The sequence below is a fragment of the Euleptes europaea genome, chromosome 2 (genome assembly GCF_029931775.1).
Source record: "Euleptes europaea isolate rEulEur1 chromosome 2, rEulEur1.hap1, whole genome shotgun sequence".
Taxonomy (NCBI): Eukaryota; Metazoa; Chordata; class Lepidosauria; order Squamata; family Sphaerodactylidae; genus Euleptes; species Euleptes europaea.
Window position 1 is genome coordinate 100550446 of NC_079313.1, and position 17340 is coordinate 100567785.

General features: G+C 44.4%; 1 protein-coding gene across 1 annotated transcript in view; it reads left to right on the forward strand.

The window, feature by feature from the left end:
* The first annotated feature begins 448 nt into the window (after positions 1-448).
* The window catches only part of LOC130473328 (uncharacterized), a 38351-nt gene continuing 21459 nt past the window's right edge, over positions 449-17340 (forward strand). The window contains exon 1 of the mRNA XM_056844851.1: positions 449-609. Within this exon, the coding sequence (XP_056700829.1) occupies positions 449-609 (161 nt within the window). The remainder of the gene's footprint in view (positions 610-17340) is intronic.

Genomic DNA, 17340 nt, shown 5'->3' on the forward strand with positions numbered 1-17340 from the left:
TAGGAAAGGGCAAGAGTCCAGTAGCACCTTAAAGACTAACAAAAATATTTTCTGGTAGGGTATGAAAGCTCCTACCCTACCAGAAAATATTTTTGTTAGTCTTTAAGATGCTACTGGACTCTTGCCCTTTTCTACGACTGCATTTAATACTATCTCCCATAAACTTTTAAGCTCCTACCCTATCAGAAAATATTTTTTGTTAGTCTTTAAGGTGCTACTGGACTCTTGCCCTTTTCTACTACTGCAGACAGACTAACACGGCGACCCACTGTGGATTATCTTCATTCACCCACTATGAATTATCTTCATTCATTTATTCACCCACAGTGAATTATCTTCATTCACCCACTGTGAATTATCTTCAAGGGTTAATTGGGTCGGGAAGTGACGTCGCCTAGAGGGCGGCGACTGCAGGGTGAACCCCGCGCGGGGCTGCTGCACCGGTGCGATGGCAGCCGTGGACTGCATCATTAAGCTGGGAGGCAGCGCAGTGACGCAGAAGGACCAGCTGGAGACGCTGAAGGCCGGCGCTTTGCAGAAAGCGGCCGCGCTCGTGGCGAAGGTCTCCGCGGCTGGAGCCCGGCGGTGCGTGGTTGTGCACGGCGCAGGGTAGGGCGCTCGGTCACGAGTCAGCTGAAGGCAGTGTTTTCAAGGCGTTGCTCCCGTGGAGCTGCTGCCGGGAGTGGCTGAAGTTTCCGCCCGTGTCTCCGCAGGCCGTCAAGTCGCGACCCGGTAGCTCTAGATGCTAAGCTTCATGGCGCAAATGGGATTCTTTTGTTCTGGGTGCAGGCAATGGATGCTTGCATTACCTTCAGCGGCGGTCTGGTTGAGCGTAGGGTTTCCAGCGGCATTGATTCCAGTGCTGGTTCCCTGTCCGGTTTTTAAAGCAGCCGTGTTTTGGCTGATAAGGCCTTTCTTCTTCTTTTTGTTGAGATATTGCAGCCATGTGTACTGGGAGCCCACTAACAAAAGCACACCACACACTGCTAGCAATGCATCTGGTATGCGCAGTTGCTACTTTTTGCGAAGAGGGCAATTCGTGTAGGTCTCTGGAAACGTTTTTTGTCTTGAGCTCTGAAGTTGCGTGCACATAAAAATCGTCTCATTGAAATCCATGTGGGACCATGCGATTCAGCGGTATTGTAGATTATACATGAACACATGAAGCTGCCTTCTACTGAATCAGACCCTTGGTCCATCAAAGTCAGTATTGTCTACTCTCCAGGGTCTCAGGCAGAGTCTTTCACATCACCTTCTTGCCTAGTCCCTTTAACGAGACGCTGGGGATTGAACCTGGGACCTTCTGCATGTCCAAGCAGATGCTCTGCCACTGAGCCACGGCCCCTCCCCATTGCTTAGGTAACATGGTTGTAATGGCTGAAAGTGTCTTTTCTTACAAGCAGGTGTGTGTGTTTGCTCTCATGTGTCTTGTAGCTTTTGACATGTGCTGTTGTGTGATGGAATAAATTTAAAGCTGTGTATTCATTGAGAATGTGCACAGGATGGGGCTGCATATTCTTTGCTCTCCTGGGATGTGTAATTGACAGCTGATGAAGGATTTCCAAAATATTTATTTATGTGGGCATTTCGATGCTCCTCAAAAAGGACTCCAAGGGCACTTTCACACATGCTGAATAATGCACTTCAATCCATTTTCAGTGCCCTTTAACGATAGTTTGCAAGTGGATGTTGCCATTTCACACAGTGAAATCCAGCTGCAAAGTGGATTGAAAATCTGGGGTGAAAGCACCCCAAGTGTCTCACAGAAGCTTTTAAAAAATGTAGTTTTAATGACTAATTTGAAAAATACTGTTTAAATAAAGCACAAACATGTCTTGATCTGCCTAACACAGACCCTGGGCTGTGAGCCCTTCTTTCAGATTTTTGGAGATGACTATTCAGTCCAGTTACTTTTCTGGCTGGGCGATCATTCTCATATTTTGAGTATCTAAAAAGCCCAATTCTCGTGGGTATAAACTAGTATCCGTATCACCTCTTGTAACAAAGATCGGTTCTGTAGGCCGAGAGAGTAGTTTGGCTGGATCTCCTCCCCTGTTGAGATCATGAACCACCTAGATCTAATCTGAGTAGTGCCACTCCACCTGCTTGTGGGTGACCCTCAGGTACCTAGAATGGGGGTGCCCCAGCATGTTCAATAGCTGTGATCTTTCCATCTCTTTTGGACGTGAGTATCTCTTGGAATTGCCTGTGCATTTCATCCATTCTTACTTGTCCAGGATTGAAGTGAGTTTCTGATAGACATGAAAACATCTAGGCCAGTTTGGTATATTTATGTCTCTTCTCTTTCTTAATCAGCTACAAATGTGGAGCTGGTTTATTATGGCTATTCTTTTTGAAAAAATCACAGTTGGCCCTGGAAATCCAGGTATTGAAATTGTTAAAAGGAAATAACTTGCTTTCCAGCTTCAAATGGAGTCTGTAGGATACACGTATATCAAGTGTATGGCAATTGCTCTTTGTAGATGGGCAGAGGAGTGCTTTGCCAACTTGTTGCTCGCTCAGAAAATGGAGTTGCTACCAAGGTCAGCACCAGACGCTTTTGGTGCCTGAGGCAGAAAATCCAAATGGCGCCTCGTCACCCCTGCCATGCTGTCAAAAGTGTAAAAATAAACAAATAGACAGCTTGCAGCCCTTAAAAGGAGCCCCAAAAATCTGTTGTCTCACCCAGCTGCCTAATGGGAGATTCGGCTGTGCTCGCTGTGGTGTTTATCGCTGTGAGGATGAAATCGCGGGCACTTCAATCATTTCAAGTGACATTTAGCATGTGATAAGTTTACAGCTTCTTGGGTTTCTTCCCACTGCGAGCAAGTCTTGTATCTTCATACACAATGCTGGGTGACGTCTGGTGCCTTCCTAGCCTGACCCTTGAAGGAGAATCTGCTGGTTGTCTTTTTCTTCTTGCTTTGCTTTGTGGTGTAAAGTAATGGTCAGAAGGAACCCTGAAAGAAAAATAGGTCCTGAGTATTATCTCTAATCCCAGAACAATTGGACAGTGACAAATGATTCTGGTGGGGCTAGCAGTGCAGCTTACACGGTTTAGGCTGTGGCCCGCCAGGGTATTAATAGAGACATTTGGACCTTTTAATTCAAGGTGCTAAAGAACCATCTAAAGCTGTGGGTGTTAAAGAAAGCTGGAGCTGGGCAGGACAGATACAAATCTGTTTCTTTCTAAATCAGATTTGGATGGTTACTTTTAAAGTTTCAGTTTCAGTTGAAGCTTTATAGTAATCTGAAGATAAATAAAAAATGTCATCTCTTAAAACTGAAGTTATGACCCTCTTATGCAATGCTGATTTTTTGGTTTAAAAAGAAACCCCTCATTCAAAGCACCATCATGAATTGTACAGCACAATAAGTCGTGCACTTCTGTGCTACCAAGAAGGAGTTGCTCCTACTTCGCATGGTCAGGGCCAGATTCTACAGCCGGCTCCTGCTACCTCTGCCTGCAGGGATGAAATGAGGACACACTGGCTAAGAACTCCCCCACCTCGCTCATTCTGGCCCTGCCCCCTATAACCCCTCCATTGTTGCCACTTCCGCCCCAGCCCTCTTGTAGTACGGAGGGAATATGTTTCTCCACGGGCCGGGTGGGAAAGGGTTAACACAGTTTTTTGGCCGGTCCTAGCAGCTCCATAGCTAATGACTCTTCTGCAAGGGGAAAAAAGGTTCATTTTCTCAGCAAAACAAACTAACATCTGCCTTGAATAGAGACTATTCCTGTCCTCAGGAGGAAGCGGATCACCAATCTTAAATCCTTCTGAGCTAGAGATCTTCCAGGACCCACGAAGGGCCAGCCCAAATGATTTAGCGGGCCTTAAATGGCCCCCGGGCCTGATGTTCCCCACCCCTGTGTTAAATGGACCAGGTAATAGGTGATGAGAAAGATCTCTGCCTGAGACCCTGGAGAGCTGCTGCCAGTCAGATTAGACAATACTGACCTTGGTCTGACTGAATAAAAGGCAAGTTCATGTGTGTGCTCATGTTCTTCTAGTATGGTTTGGTAATGAGAGCCTGGGACTGACAGGTCATCCTAGATATCATTCACCAGTCTACCTACCTAACTTTAACTCTTATTCTTATTTATGTAAAATCTTTATATGCCCACAGTTCTGAGCATCTCGAACCCAAGGCAGGTCATTTATTTTGCCTAGGAACTGTCTGACACCTGCCATTGGTTCAGTGACTGAATATACTTAGGAGTCTGCCTACCAGTAAACAAGAATGGGCGTTGACGTTCCATGTCACTGAGAATACTGCTCTTCCCAGTCACTATTACCAATCCTTGCTTATGGTTAAGATTTAAGAACATAAGGAGAGCCCTTCTGGATTAGACCAGTGGTCCATCTCATCCTGCATCCTGTTCTACACAGTGGCTAACCAGTTTCCCTGGAAGGTCTACAAGCAGGCCACAGAGACCTTGTTGTTGCTTGCTGGCACTGGTGTTTAGAGGTTTACTGCCTCTGAATATGGCGGTTTCCCTTCAGTACCTGTGACTAGTAGCATGGCAAGTTTATTTTTTTGTGGGGTGAGAATGAAGCAGGGGCACTAAGGGCAGACTGAAGCAGAAAGAGTCATTGGAAAGAACTGGCGCCTTCTAGCTTAATCGCAAACAGCAGCTGTCTGCAAAATAGCAAAACTTTGCAGGGCTCCTATTTGTTAAAGAGACCCTGTTTGGAGTTGTGAGTGTAAAGTTGTTTCAGTTGTGTATGATTTTGTAAAATTGCAATGATACTAAAGAAACTTACAGTGTAGCCTCTGAGGTTCTATGAAGCCTCAGTAGTAAATCTGTTTGTTGCTATCATTGTAGAAGAAGTATTTGAATATTAAACAGAAACATATGTATTTAAAACCAGCTGTTTCTAGGTGATTTAAACCTCTGATTTAAGAGTGTTGACTAAAATAAGTACAACTCGGCTGTTGAGCACTCCCTGTTCTCTTTTTCATCCCCACCCATGGTATTTCTTGCTCCTTGTTTATAAGCCCATCCTCTGTCCTGGCATGCAGGGATATATTGTCAGGAGAACGGGCTAATTTGTCTTGCCCGTAGGGGAATTGCTTGAAGAACTCCTGATGTTAAGCCTGATGTTTTCCATCATATCTGCCTGGGAGGGTGTGTGGCATTGCATTTCCAGCAGGTGGCAGTAGTGCTTGTCCTACAAACTACAGGAGATTGATTCCTTCAGTTCACAATCTTAGTTCCAGAAATGCATTCAGGACAACACAAAGTAGATATTTGAGGCCATGAATTACAGCCTAAGACAGAAAAATCTAGTAGCTACACCCTTAACTGGGAACAAAAATCTGGAGAATACTGGAGAGATCAAGACCCAGGTGACTAGAATGGCAGAAAATGGGACATGTTTCTCTGGGCTCTGGTCACTTCGTTGCCTTTGTCTGGATTGGTCCAAGTTCTGTATACATCTATGTGCAGTAGTATTTATAACTATCAGCTCAAAGAACGTATGGGATATCTCTAGAGGCCTTAAGTCTAAGAGCAGCTTTAGGATCCATGGTGTTTAGGATGGGACCAGAGACACAAAATTTACGATCTTTCATCCTCATCCACCTTGCAGTGTTTTCTTCAGATTAAAACAGGATAGCCTTGGAAACTCTTGGGAAGTAAAATGGGGAGAAAAGTAATTAGAGTCACCTTCACTCATTGTTGGACTTTGTGCTATCCTTGTGCTTGTAGCAGTCATTTGCAGTGGGTTTTTCTAACGTGGACTGCTGTGACACCATGGTAGTGCAGTACCCAGCAGCCTAAGGATGGGCTTGAACTCAATTTCCACTGCCTGAGTGGAAAAGATGCAAGAGGGATGCATGCAAGTATGAATTGCAGTCTTCTCATTCAACAAAATTCCCAAGCAATGAGGCCCCACTTTGAAGAATACAACTTGCCCAAATTATCATTAACTGGTACTGTGTGGATGTGTATTTTTTAGAAGAAGAATAGTTGTTTTTTTATATGCCAACTTTCTCTACCACTTAAGGAATAATCAAACAGGCTTACAATCACCTTCCCCTCCCCACAATGGACACCCTGTGAGGTAGGTGAGGCTGAGAGAGCTGTGACTAGCCCAAGGTCATCCAGCTGGCTTCATGTGTAGGAGTGGGGAAACCAACCCAGTTCACCAGATTAGCGTCCACCGCTTATGTGAAGGAGTGCGGAATCAAACCCATTTATCCAGATTAGAGTCCACTGCTCCAAACCACTGCTCTTAACCACTACACCACACTGGCTTGTAAAAGTGTATCTTAAGTTTCTGTAACAATTCAGGGAGTGGGAATGGGGGACATCCAGTGCCCATCCCATCCTCAGAGGCCACAGCTCCTAAGGATGCATCCTGCATCAATCTCCTGCTTGTCACCCTCAGTCCACGATGCAGACAGTGGTAGCGGCTTGACCAGCTAGACTAGCTTTGCACTCTGAGGTTTTTAAAATGGTACCTGCTTTAGCAAGATGGCTGCTTTAGCAAAGAAGCGCAGGACCTAGGAAACTGGAAGAGCATGTCCAGATATCAGCAAGTGAAGCTTCTAACCCTTGGGGAAACTTAGTACTAAAGGCAAGGGGGGGGAAAGCACCTCAGGGGATGTATTTTACAGTTTTTGCAAGATGGCGGACGGAGGGTGTAGGCTGCTTCATCTTCAGAGATGTTAGCTGATTTATGAGATTTTATAAGATTTGTGATTCAAAGAGACTATACAGTGAAAAGTAAGTTCATTTGTTGTGCTTTTAAAATATTCTTCCCAATTACTGGGAGGTGGGGTCAGACACTTGGTGTGCGAGGAGTTCAAGTGAAAGAATATTTATCTATTTACTTCAGTTGTGCCCCACCTTTTCCCCCAGTGGGCACCCAAAGTATCCCACGCTATTCTCCTCTTCATTTTATCCTCATAACAATGCTGGATGGTAGGTTAGGCTGAGAGTGTGTGACAGAGTGGAGATACATGCTTGGGTCTCCCAGATCCTATCTGGACACACTAACCACTGCACCACCAGATTAGTTTGCTCTGTGCCAGACCTGCCAGCCATCAACCAAGAAAGTGGTTCCGAAAGAACGCCATTCTCAGGCAGCAGACTTGGGGGTCCTGTTCCAGGGCAGCAAAATGTGGATGTGTTTAGTCTCATGTTACTCCTGTGGTGGCTGTCATTTAGATTTCTTGCCAGGCACCAACAAAACGTACATTGCTGGATGCTGTCTTATCATTCAGGAAGACACAGGAGTTGCAGACTAGGCAAGATGCAGGCCAAATTGTATCTTTCCCAGGGAATATTCTTCCTCTGTCTCCCATCCTAGGCTTATTTTTACATCCTCCCTCCAGCTTGGCCTCCTCAGCCTGCCATTTCTCAATTGCCGCCGATAAGCATGGATTAGCTCTGGAAAGAGCCAAGCTGGACTCCAAGGACTGCAATGAGTGGCATGCCGTTGGTATGGGACTGGCGGGGCATTGTCTGCAGCGATTGGGTTACGTTAGGGGTTAGTATGCAGAGGGTGGCTCTGCATAGGCATTGAAGCATCTGTGGCATGTATTGGAGCCAGCTAGAGGATCTGTCACATGTGGTGCTTGAGAGCAATGTGCTTTGATGCGCAGGGGCTTAGCCCCATGCTCTGAACATGTCTCAGGAACAGGTGTGAAGATCTTTCAATTACCACCTGCCCAGCAAACTTTGCAAAAGTTTGAAGAGCCAAACAGGGCTGGTATCTCAGGCTGATACTCAAGTGACTGTGGGGTATGGTTTCCAGCTGGCACAAATTAGATTCAATGTCAGTTTTGATCATCAGTTGCTCCTTAGCCAATGACAAATCTCTCATCCTAAATAGTAAATGTACTTCATTATCTTTTATAGTGTCAGGAAGGGACATCTCCTCAATGCCTGCACGAAGGTAATTGCTGATTTGAAATTAAATCAGTGCCTGATTTAAACATGATGCCAGCAAGGCAAAAGTGCTTTTTTGCGGAACTTTGCCCTTGCGCTGGGTCCCATTTAAACTTGGTTGCTACCTGTGCCAAGCAGTTACACATGTTTAACAAGAATGCCAGTTAACTGGTAACCTCGGTGGGTGTTGTGCAGGCATGCTAACTAAGCGTGCTTAGCATGGGTAACAGACCCAGTTTAAATGAGGTGCTGGATGAGTGCAAAGTTCTGTGGGAGAGTGGTTTTTGCCTTGCCGCCATCATGGTCAAGTATAGCCTTAGGCTAAATGAGAAGGGGATCAATGGCTGGCTGAGTTTATTTGGGGTATTCTGAAAGGCATGCATAGGCAGAGGATTGGGCCATGACTCGCTGCCAGTGTCTGATTTTACACTTTTTTTTGGTTAAGCTACAAAATTAAAATTCCATTTTTTTTTAGATAATCTGATGACTGTGGGACAGGAAACAATAGTTCTTGCTATTGGAGTTAAGATCCCCCACTGGAAAAAATGGGGACGCTCTAGGAATTAAGTATCCACATAATTCTTTTGCATCCTGTCCAGATCCCCTTTCCCCAGCTGTTTTCTCCATTGAGTGGGGAAATCATCTTCTGATTTGCTTATGTTCCAGCATATTTCTCTAGTGAAGGATCAGTAACAGGTACTCAGTTGCTGCATTAATGAGGAGATGAATTGTGAGTGCGCTCCAGTTACATACCAACATAACTGAGCACATCTGTACAGCTCTTGGCTCTGTAGCTTAGGCTGGAAATGCTCTATTTAGCTAGGGAGGTATGACGCACCCTCCCCCCTTCCACCACTTCAATATCCCACTCACTCAGCCCGGCTGTATATGCTGAGGGAAAAGCGTTGGCCTGAGTATATTTGTGAGGAGATTATTGTCCTTCTCCTCCAGTCCCACGCCAGTATTTACCTCAGAGAGAAATAGGACACAAGAGGCTTTTTAACTTTAACAGACAAAACAGGGCTGTTTATTGAACAGAACTCAGAGATTGATTTTCAAGGAAAAGGCAGAAATTGGAGGATAAACTCAAAGTCAGGTTTATCTATTTAAGATTACTTCAGAGAGATATCTTAGATGTTTTCTTCACTCAAGTTCCTTCAGTTCTTAGTTTCACGCTTAGTTCTGTCCCTCAGAACTGTTTCTTAGATTCAGACTCTCAGTCTCTGTCCCCAGCCTAGCTCACAGGAGCGAAGGAAGTCTGAGTTCCTTTCCCTCCTCAGAGAACTCACAGAAGTTTGGGCAAATATCCAAAATCCCTCTTCCAGTTCTCTCTGACTACTCCACACCAGTGGCTGTAATCCTCCACACCTCCCTGCTACCGGAATAGCTCTACCTCAGAGACTAATTCCCCTTTGTGACATGAGAATGGGCCCTCTCTAACCCAATTCTCACTCCTGTCACTCCCAAAGGTTGTGTGATTCAATAGCTTTACACATGAAGCTGCCTTATACCGAATCAGACCCTTGGTCCATCAAAGTCAGTATTGTCTACTCAGACCGGCAGCGGCTCTCCAGGGTCTCAGGCAGAGGTCTTTCCCATCACCTGCTCGCCTAGTCCCTTTAACTGGAGATGCCGGGGATTGAACCTGGGACCACCTGCATGCCAAGCAGATGCTCTACCACTGAGCCACAGCCCCTCCCCAAAGCTTTGGCTTTAACAGAATCCCTCAGGTTCACAGAGTACAGTCTGGCTTCCGCTCAGTCTCGCTACCAAGCTTAGAATCTATCACAGCCTTCTCTGGCTGGTTCCCATCTTAGGACTCCTTTCACAGCCTCCTCTCAGGCTGGTTCCCAAGGTCCCAATCTATCACATCCTTCTCCCAGGCTGGGTCCCAAGCTTCGACTTCTCTCACAGCCTTCTCTCAGGCTGGGTCCCAAGCTTCGAATGCTTTCTGTCTCTCAGAGCTCAGAGTGTCAGCCCACTCTTGTATGTCAGCTCTTGCTGCAGATTAACCCCTTATCCGTCACAGGAGGCCACAAACTTGATATCTAGTGGGATCTGTTGTGAAGTGTTGCTGCACTGGAATTGGACATATCAACAAATACTTATTTAAGATAATTTCTGAGGGTTGCCTTGTTGGTCTGTAGCAGAACAGATAGATTTGAGTCCAGAAGGGCCTTAGAGACCAAGAAAACTTTCTGACAAAGGGAGCTTTGACTCTTAAAAGCTTATACCGTGAAAATCTTACTAATTTAAAACATTTACTAGTAATCTTTCTACCTCAAGGCAGCTTACAGTGTCAACAACAATAAAATACATAGTGTAAATAAAAACCACTCATTTAAAATCAGTAATTTAAAACTGCCAGTAGGCAGGAAAATTCAGATACCATGGTCGAAGAATGTCTTACTTATCTGTAAGCAAATAACCTCAAATGCAACAGCAGTTAAACTTGTGAGGAAGGGTGTACCAGTCTCTGTGGTATCATTTCCCATAAACTGGTCTGACTATGAGGGGTGTTACTATGCCTTTGAACAATTCCTTTAAATGGCTTTGTTGGAGTTTCATAGGAATTTTGTTGAATTTCCCTTTTCGTTATTACAGGATCCTTTTACCCTGTCATTTAGACCTTACAATAGTACTTTCAAATGGTGTATCGAGGCCCGTTAGTGTTCACAAAGCTGTTCCTTCACCCTGACTCTGGCACTGGATGCTGGAGACGGCATGACTCCAATATGTTTTTGTATGGGTTCTGGAGTTTGGGGTGAGGTCAGAAGCTGAGCCCTCTAGTATGGCGCAAGTTAATTTGTTCCAAAGTTTGGGAGCCGGCAAAACAGCAAAGCAAAGGTCACCCTGCCAGGCCAGTTGAAACATTCTGTGCCTTGAGTTTTTCCATGTGAGCACATTTTTCTGGACTACCAGAAGATATATTTAATAACTGGTTCTCAAGGCATTTTTTTTCCTGCTCTACAAGGCTGTGGAGATATGCAAAGCTGATTATTCCATCTGAGGCTGCCCAGAATCTCATAATGCATAATTGCCATTAATCAAGGTCAGGAGCAGGTGCTCCCTAAGTGGGAGGGAAAAGTGGATTTCCCAGTATGCAGAATGGAGGGGCAGATACAGTATCAGTGACCAGCCTTTGGTTACACGGAGACAGACGGGCAATATGAAGGGCCTGTGTCAGGAGACAGCTCCCCTAGGAGCAGAACCAGGCTGTGAACAGCCATTAAGTTAACATCCATGACCAAATAAATCTAATGTGGGAAGTCAGCATCGGTGCTGAAGGATTTCCTCTCTTGGAAGGGAGAGGATTGCACAGATGGAACACATGAGTAGTGCTTTCAGGGTTGGAGAGAAGAGTTATAACCTGTGCAGAATGAGTCCAGTCTTAGCTCATAGAATCACAGTGTTGGAGGTCTGCCTCAATGTGCATATGCATCTCACTGGTAAACATAGTTTAAAAACAGACAAACCTTGTGTGTGATGTCATTAGCAGGGGATGACACCCTCTCTGTTGCAATTGTATTTGGGCCATTAATTTTCAAGCTCCCACACTAATGACACAAAATAAGGGTATCCCTCCCCAGGAGTTCCAAATGGGCTTGGAATGTGTTGGCCTGTGTGCCTATTCACAGTACCATGTAGGAATTGTAGTGCAGGGGTGGGCAGGTAGCAGGCTGTTACTTAACAAGTTGTGCAAGGCTTCTTGGATTATTGCTTGATTGCAGAACTGGAGGTGAGGCCAGGCTGTTTCTCAGTAAATTATAATGCCATAAAAAACCCTCTTTCAGCTGTCAAGGCAGATGGGCAGAATGGGGTTCCATATATTGGAATGGAGAGAGTGGGGTAGGAGGCTTCTATTAAAGGCATAACAATCAGCATCAGTAAGGAAAGGAGGTAACCGTGGGGGGTGGGGGGATATACAAGACCAAGCCACCCAGGAAAGGAAAAACGGTTCACAAAATGAACATAAGAACACAATGACTAGAAAGTGGATATCACTTCTGTATTGCCCATTGACAAAACTTTTTATTGGGGACAATTCGCACATAACAGCTGAGAACCTTCAAGTGATAAAAGAGTATTATAGAATCAGCCCTCAAAAGCTTGTAATATGTGGCACTATGCAAGACTCAGACCATGTAAGGGTTCTTGCATATTTCAGAATTGCACAGAACTAACTTTTCCAGCATAGACCTGCAGTAATGAAAAACAGAGAGTGTTTCCTTTCTATTAACTTATCAAATAGAATGTATTTTATAATGATTTTAATTACATCACTTAAACTTTCATTGTTACCTTATTTTTCTGTTTCATGTTGATTTGACATCTACCCTGTGTCTCCCCCCGCCTACTATTCTGGTCTACAGTGCCCCCCCCCCATATATGGTTTGAAGGACACACACATATTGAAGGAAGCACAGACATATGAGACAGCAACTTTGCTGAAGCTTAACAGGTTTGAGCCTAATCAGTGCTTTCATGGGAAACCCACTGCGAGCCCTGTGGATGCTGCCTTGATTTTTATGATAAAGGCAATTAAAAAAATCTATAGGATGTGGAGTACATACTGTTCTCTGGGTAGAATGTGGCTAAATCCTGAATTGATCATCTCTTAAACAAGTATTATGGAATATGTCATGATAGAAATATGTTTCTGCTGTCCACACTGTCTTCTTGGTGTGGCGTCACTTTGCATTCTTATGGCTTTGCATTGAAGATGTTAGTTCAAGCAACTTGGCTGAATTCCAGCTTGGGCTGTGGCATTTGGCATCCCTGAACACCCCCCCCCCCCATCCCCAGCACTCCTCCATTGCGTTATGGGATTCTTCTGGCTTCCCTCCTGCCCTGTTTACACAGAGCTGCCACTCACTGCAAAACAGCTGCCCCAATTCAGTTGGAAGCAAATTCTGCAAAAACCTGCTGGGCATGATGGGAAGTAAATGCTGCCAGCGCTTTTAACAGTAGGCTTTAGTGAGAAATAAATGTTCCCTTTTAGCCACTGATAAACTCCCAGGATTAGGATGGTGTGAAACTGGACGGAAATTAATTTATGCCTCCCTTTCAGTAGTCATAGTTTTCCGGTTGGGAGGGGGTCATTATTTGCCCAGTTATTTAGAATGAATTGCTGCTTGAAAAATGAATGATGGATTGCTCAGTGATATGGTTTAATTGGTGCTGAATGGAAAAGGAGGGGTTCTGACTTTTGGAGAGCAACTAGATAACGTGGGGGAGCATCTCCAAGATAAGCCAATTGAAACTATGGACTATTACGTAGCTGTCACAAGAATTCTAAAATCAGCCACTGAATTTTGTATTTGCAATTATATTGTGTGTTGTTCATATTCGAATGATTCTCTCTACCCTCAAAGTATGCTACACCAACTGTTTTCTAGTGCACATTCTCAGCAGAATGCCAATGCTGGGTTTTTCCCTGTAATAAATAAAACAGTATGACTTTTCTAAGGGCCAGATCTCTCCACATTCTTGGCAATCAGAAGGGTTTCTTTCCAGTGTGCTTTTCCATGTCTAATAAGGTGGGCCTTCCTCCTGAGGCCCTTTCCACAGTCTGAACACTTATAGGCGTTCACTCCTGTGTGGATTCTTTAATGGTCACTAGAGCTTATGCTGTGACTGAAGCTCTTTCCACATTCCAAGCATTTAATGGTTTCTCCTCTGATGGGAAATAAGATGGATTCTTGATTAAAACTCTTTCCACAGTTGGAGTATGTATATATTTTCTGTCTTGTATGCATCTATTGATGTTTAATATGCTGCCTCTCATTTATGAAGTTCTTTCTGCTCTCTGAGCATTTGTACAGCTTCTCTGAGGACATCGTCTGATGTAAAGTAAGGTTTTTGCTGAAGATCCTTCCATGCTCTGACCATTTCTTCCTTTTGTGGATTCCCCCCCCCCCACATGTCTGTTTAGGTTTGATGTGCCAGTTGAGAACTTCGCACACAATGTGTTCTTATTCCTCTTGTGATTTTCTTCTTGCTTTGGAATTTCAGACAAATTGGCACTCCAGTTTCCAGAAGTGATGGATTTCCTTTTTCCTGTTAAATTTTGCTTGCCTTCTCTGCTGTTGTCTTTTTCTGTTGCTCTTCTGCCCCATGTGTCGGTCTCTCTCTCTCTCTCCTTCTCAAAGCCCTGGGTAAATAAATCTTCCCCTTCTTTCAGCTTGGAGGTAAGGTCATATTTGAGGAATAGAAGATCAATAGAGACCACATTACCATGCTTCTGTGCCTTGGCTTTTCTGTGCAGAGCCCTTTGGCTTGGGTCCAGCTCAGCCCACTAAAAAATAAACAGCGATATCCTTGAGGGTCATTGGACCCTTATTCTGCTGCACAGTAGTCATTTGGACAATATGAAGATCAGAAGACTTCCTCTGTCCAATAAGGTGGCTCCTCAGACTTCTTTCTGTGTGGTCCCCCGATGATCAGCTTCTGGTGCAGCCCCTCTGTGTCAGTGGCCATACTGCTAGCAGCCTCTGTTCTTCTTCTTAGCCTCTGCCTGGTTCAGGAAGAAACCTTCTACCAGGCCACTGCTCGTTCTACATTCTCTCACCCATACCCCCATCTCTGGTGAAAGAAAGCTCAAGAAGAGCTTCAAGATCACCAAGTCCTGGAGATGCCTCTTGGTTTGCTTTTTCTGGCTTCTCCCACTGATGGCAAAAATGATGGCTACAGAGCTCTCAGGACCTCTTGGTCTGCTGGTAGTGGAACTGGGTAAAGTGTTGGTGTTGTATATAAAAAATGCCAGAATTTCCCATTCTTCCCAGTGTTGTTGTCTTGAGACTCTCTTGATTCTTCAGGACTAGATGAGTTTTGAAGCAGTGCTTCTAACAATTTTGAAGGATCTTCTTCTTATGCCTGTTTTTAAAGACACAGCTCAAATTTGTGGGGTTACGAAGTCTGGTTTCAAAGTGAAGCATCCCAGGGAATGTGTTGTGGGGGACCTCCTAGCTTTACAGGTTAGCTTCCTCAGGCCTTCTCTCTGCAATTCATCATGTTATTCCATTTTCAAATGTCATTTTATTCCCTTGTGTCACTAGCATAGGCATACTGTACGGTTGTTGTGTGTCATGCTGTCTATGTGACAACTGCTAGTGTATATTGGGGTCACACTTATTTGTTGGGAATATTGACTAAGGGGACTCATGTCATGTTGAAGCAGATATTGATTCCCAGCCATCGTGCTGATCCATAATAAATATGAACCTATTATTTAGCAAATGCCTCTGTGACTGTCGGTCTATTGGCTTGTAGCCCCACAGAGCTGTGCTTTTGAACTCCTCGGTATGATCTCCCACTGAGAATCATCTTCCAATGACAAAATAATTCCTATACCTGCTGGGAATGCCAAAGAAGATTTGAGAGTGTGGAAACACACATCAGTCTCTGTCACTACCTCACGTGTGTCTTTTCTGCTGTTTTCTTGAATATCTGGTTGATGGTGAAAATGCCATATGGATTATTCCATGTGCTTAGTTTTTTTCTCCCAAAGCCTTGTGCCATCCAGTGACATCAGCTGATATGGAGGAGCTCAAAGAGATTTATTGAAGCTTGTAGGAAGACTAAATATAGCTTCGCTTGCAAGGCAAAAAATCCTCAAAGTCCAGTGTTGATTTGAGCAGTTACAACACTTGACCAGTAGGCGGTGCTAGGTCATGCTGAGAGGGCAGAATCTCTCTGGGGGGAATTGGGCCAGGAGGGATGCTGGTTCTTAAATTGGTGTGGGTTTTGTGGGGTCCCATAGAACTAATGAACGAAGGACCTTCACTCTTGCTGGTGATTATAGATACCTACATGATTCTGTAAAAAGTAGACAGTCCCTTACATGATGTTTCTGACTTCATGGAATATTTTCTAATGTTTGGTCCCAATCAAATAATACTCAGCCAACTGCATGTTTGACTGGTCCCTGGAACCCATGGTGCAGCTTCGTACAAACTTATCCTAGACCAGATCTGCTACTGCCTTACTGAGTGACATAATGGAAAGTCTTCCCATTCCCCAAATTTTTATACTCTGTAGTGTAAAAAGGTCACAGAGGTACTGATGTAGTGCTTAGAATTTTGCTGGATGGAATGCACTTTGAGAGATGATACAGAATGCTTGTTATAAATGTGGGGGGGGAAGCCTCGCAGACTCAGTGGCTGGGTTGCAGTATTGCGACTGGATGTGCCTATATATGGTTGTGTTAGCCCAAGGATCCAGCTACAAATATCCCACCCTCTTGGTTTCATCTCTTTGTGCTTTTCACTTGCTAACCTTTCAGAAGAACAGCAACAGCCGCCCTTCCAGTCAGTCCTTTTGGTGCATGTGGCGATCTCATCCCATGTCTATGTTACATTAAAAATAGTTTGAAACAAACATCCACTCCTTTTTAAAAATGATCCCCCCGTGCCATGGGCATGAAGTCTCCCCTCCTTCTCTCCCCCACCCTTCTCTCATCACTACTTAGCATTCCTTCCTCCCTTCTACTTTCACATCCATCTTTTTGTTTGGTTTCCTTTCCAAATGATCTATGAGCTCTTTGGTGCAAGGAGAATGCAAACTGCAAGTTGCTCACACTGGGTTTATACTTTTTAATAACCTGCTGTCTTTCATGCTAACTTCTCACTTGGTGTGACTAGGGACATGCTATTGAGCACTTGCTGTGTCTCTATCCCTGGAGCAATTTAAATAATGTTCCACAAAGACACACAAATTGATTTTCTGATTTGATAGCCTGAAATGTATCCTGTCCGTAGTCTTATCAGTACAGGCGTAGAATGTTATCAGAGTCCAGCATAATCCCAGTTGGTTGGATGAGTTTCATTGAGTGAGGACCAGGGATATGGACAGTTTGCTAGCAAGTGTGTGGCTGTTTGATCCTTGCCCATCTTGGATTTTAAAGTTTGCATGGGGTTGCTTGCTTGGATACAAGGGGTAGTGAATGCTTCATTAAAGTAGAGGGTAGAAGAAGCCATTCCTGATCTCAAATTATGTTAATGACTATTGACTGGTAGCAAATATCAACTTTTTAGGCCAAGTACTCGAATAGATAGGAGTTGTGGAAATTCATGGAGGAGAGATGTATTATCAACAGTGCAATCATAAGCAGAGTTCCAAACTTCTATGGCCATTGTCTTAGATTTAGATGGGTGTAACTCTCTTTAGGGTTGTGCCCTTAGGTTCTTTTCAGTCCAGCCTTTGGCCTGGTCTGAAAATTAATTTGCCATGGGCACCTTCATAAATAAACCTTTGCTGAGAGAAACAGGGAAGTGCTACCATATTGTTTCTCCTGAATTTTTTTTTATACCGTTACCCCTGATATCTTTCTAGATAGCTGAGATGGGCATCAGACACATTATACACTGGTGGTTCTGTTCCTATCTGACTAACTCATTCCAGAAGGTGGTGCTGGGGGATAGCTAATCTGTTTTGTGGCA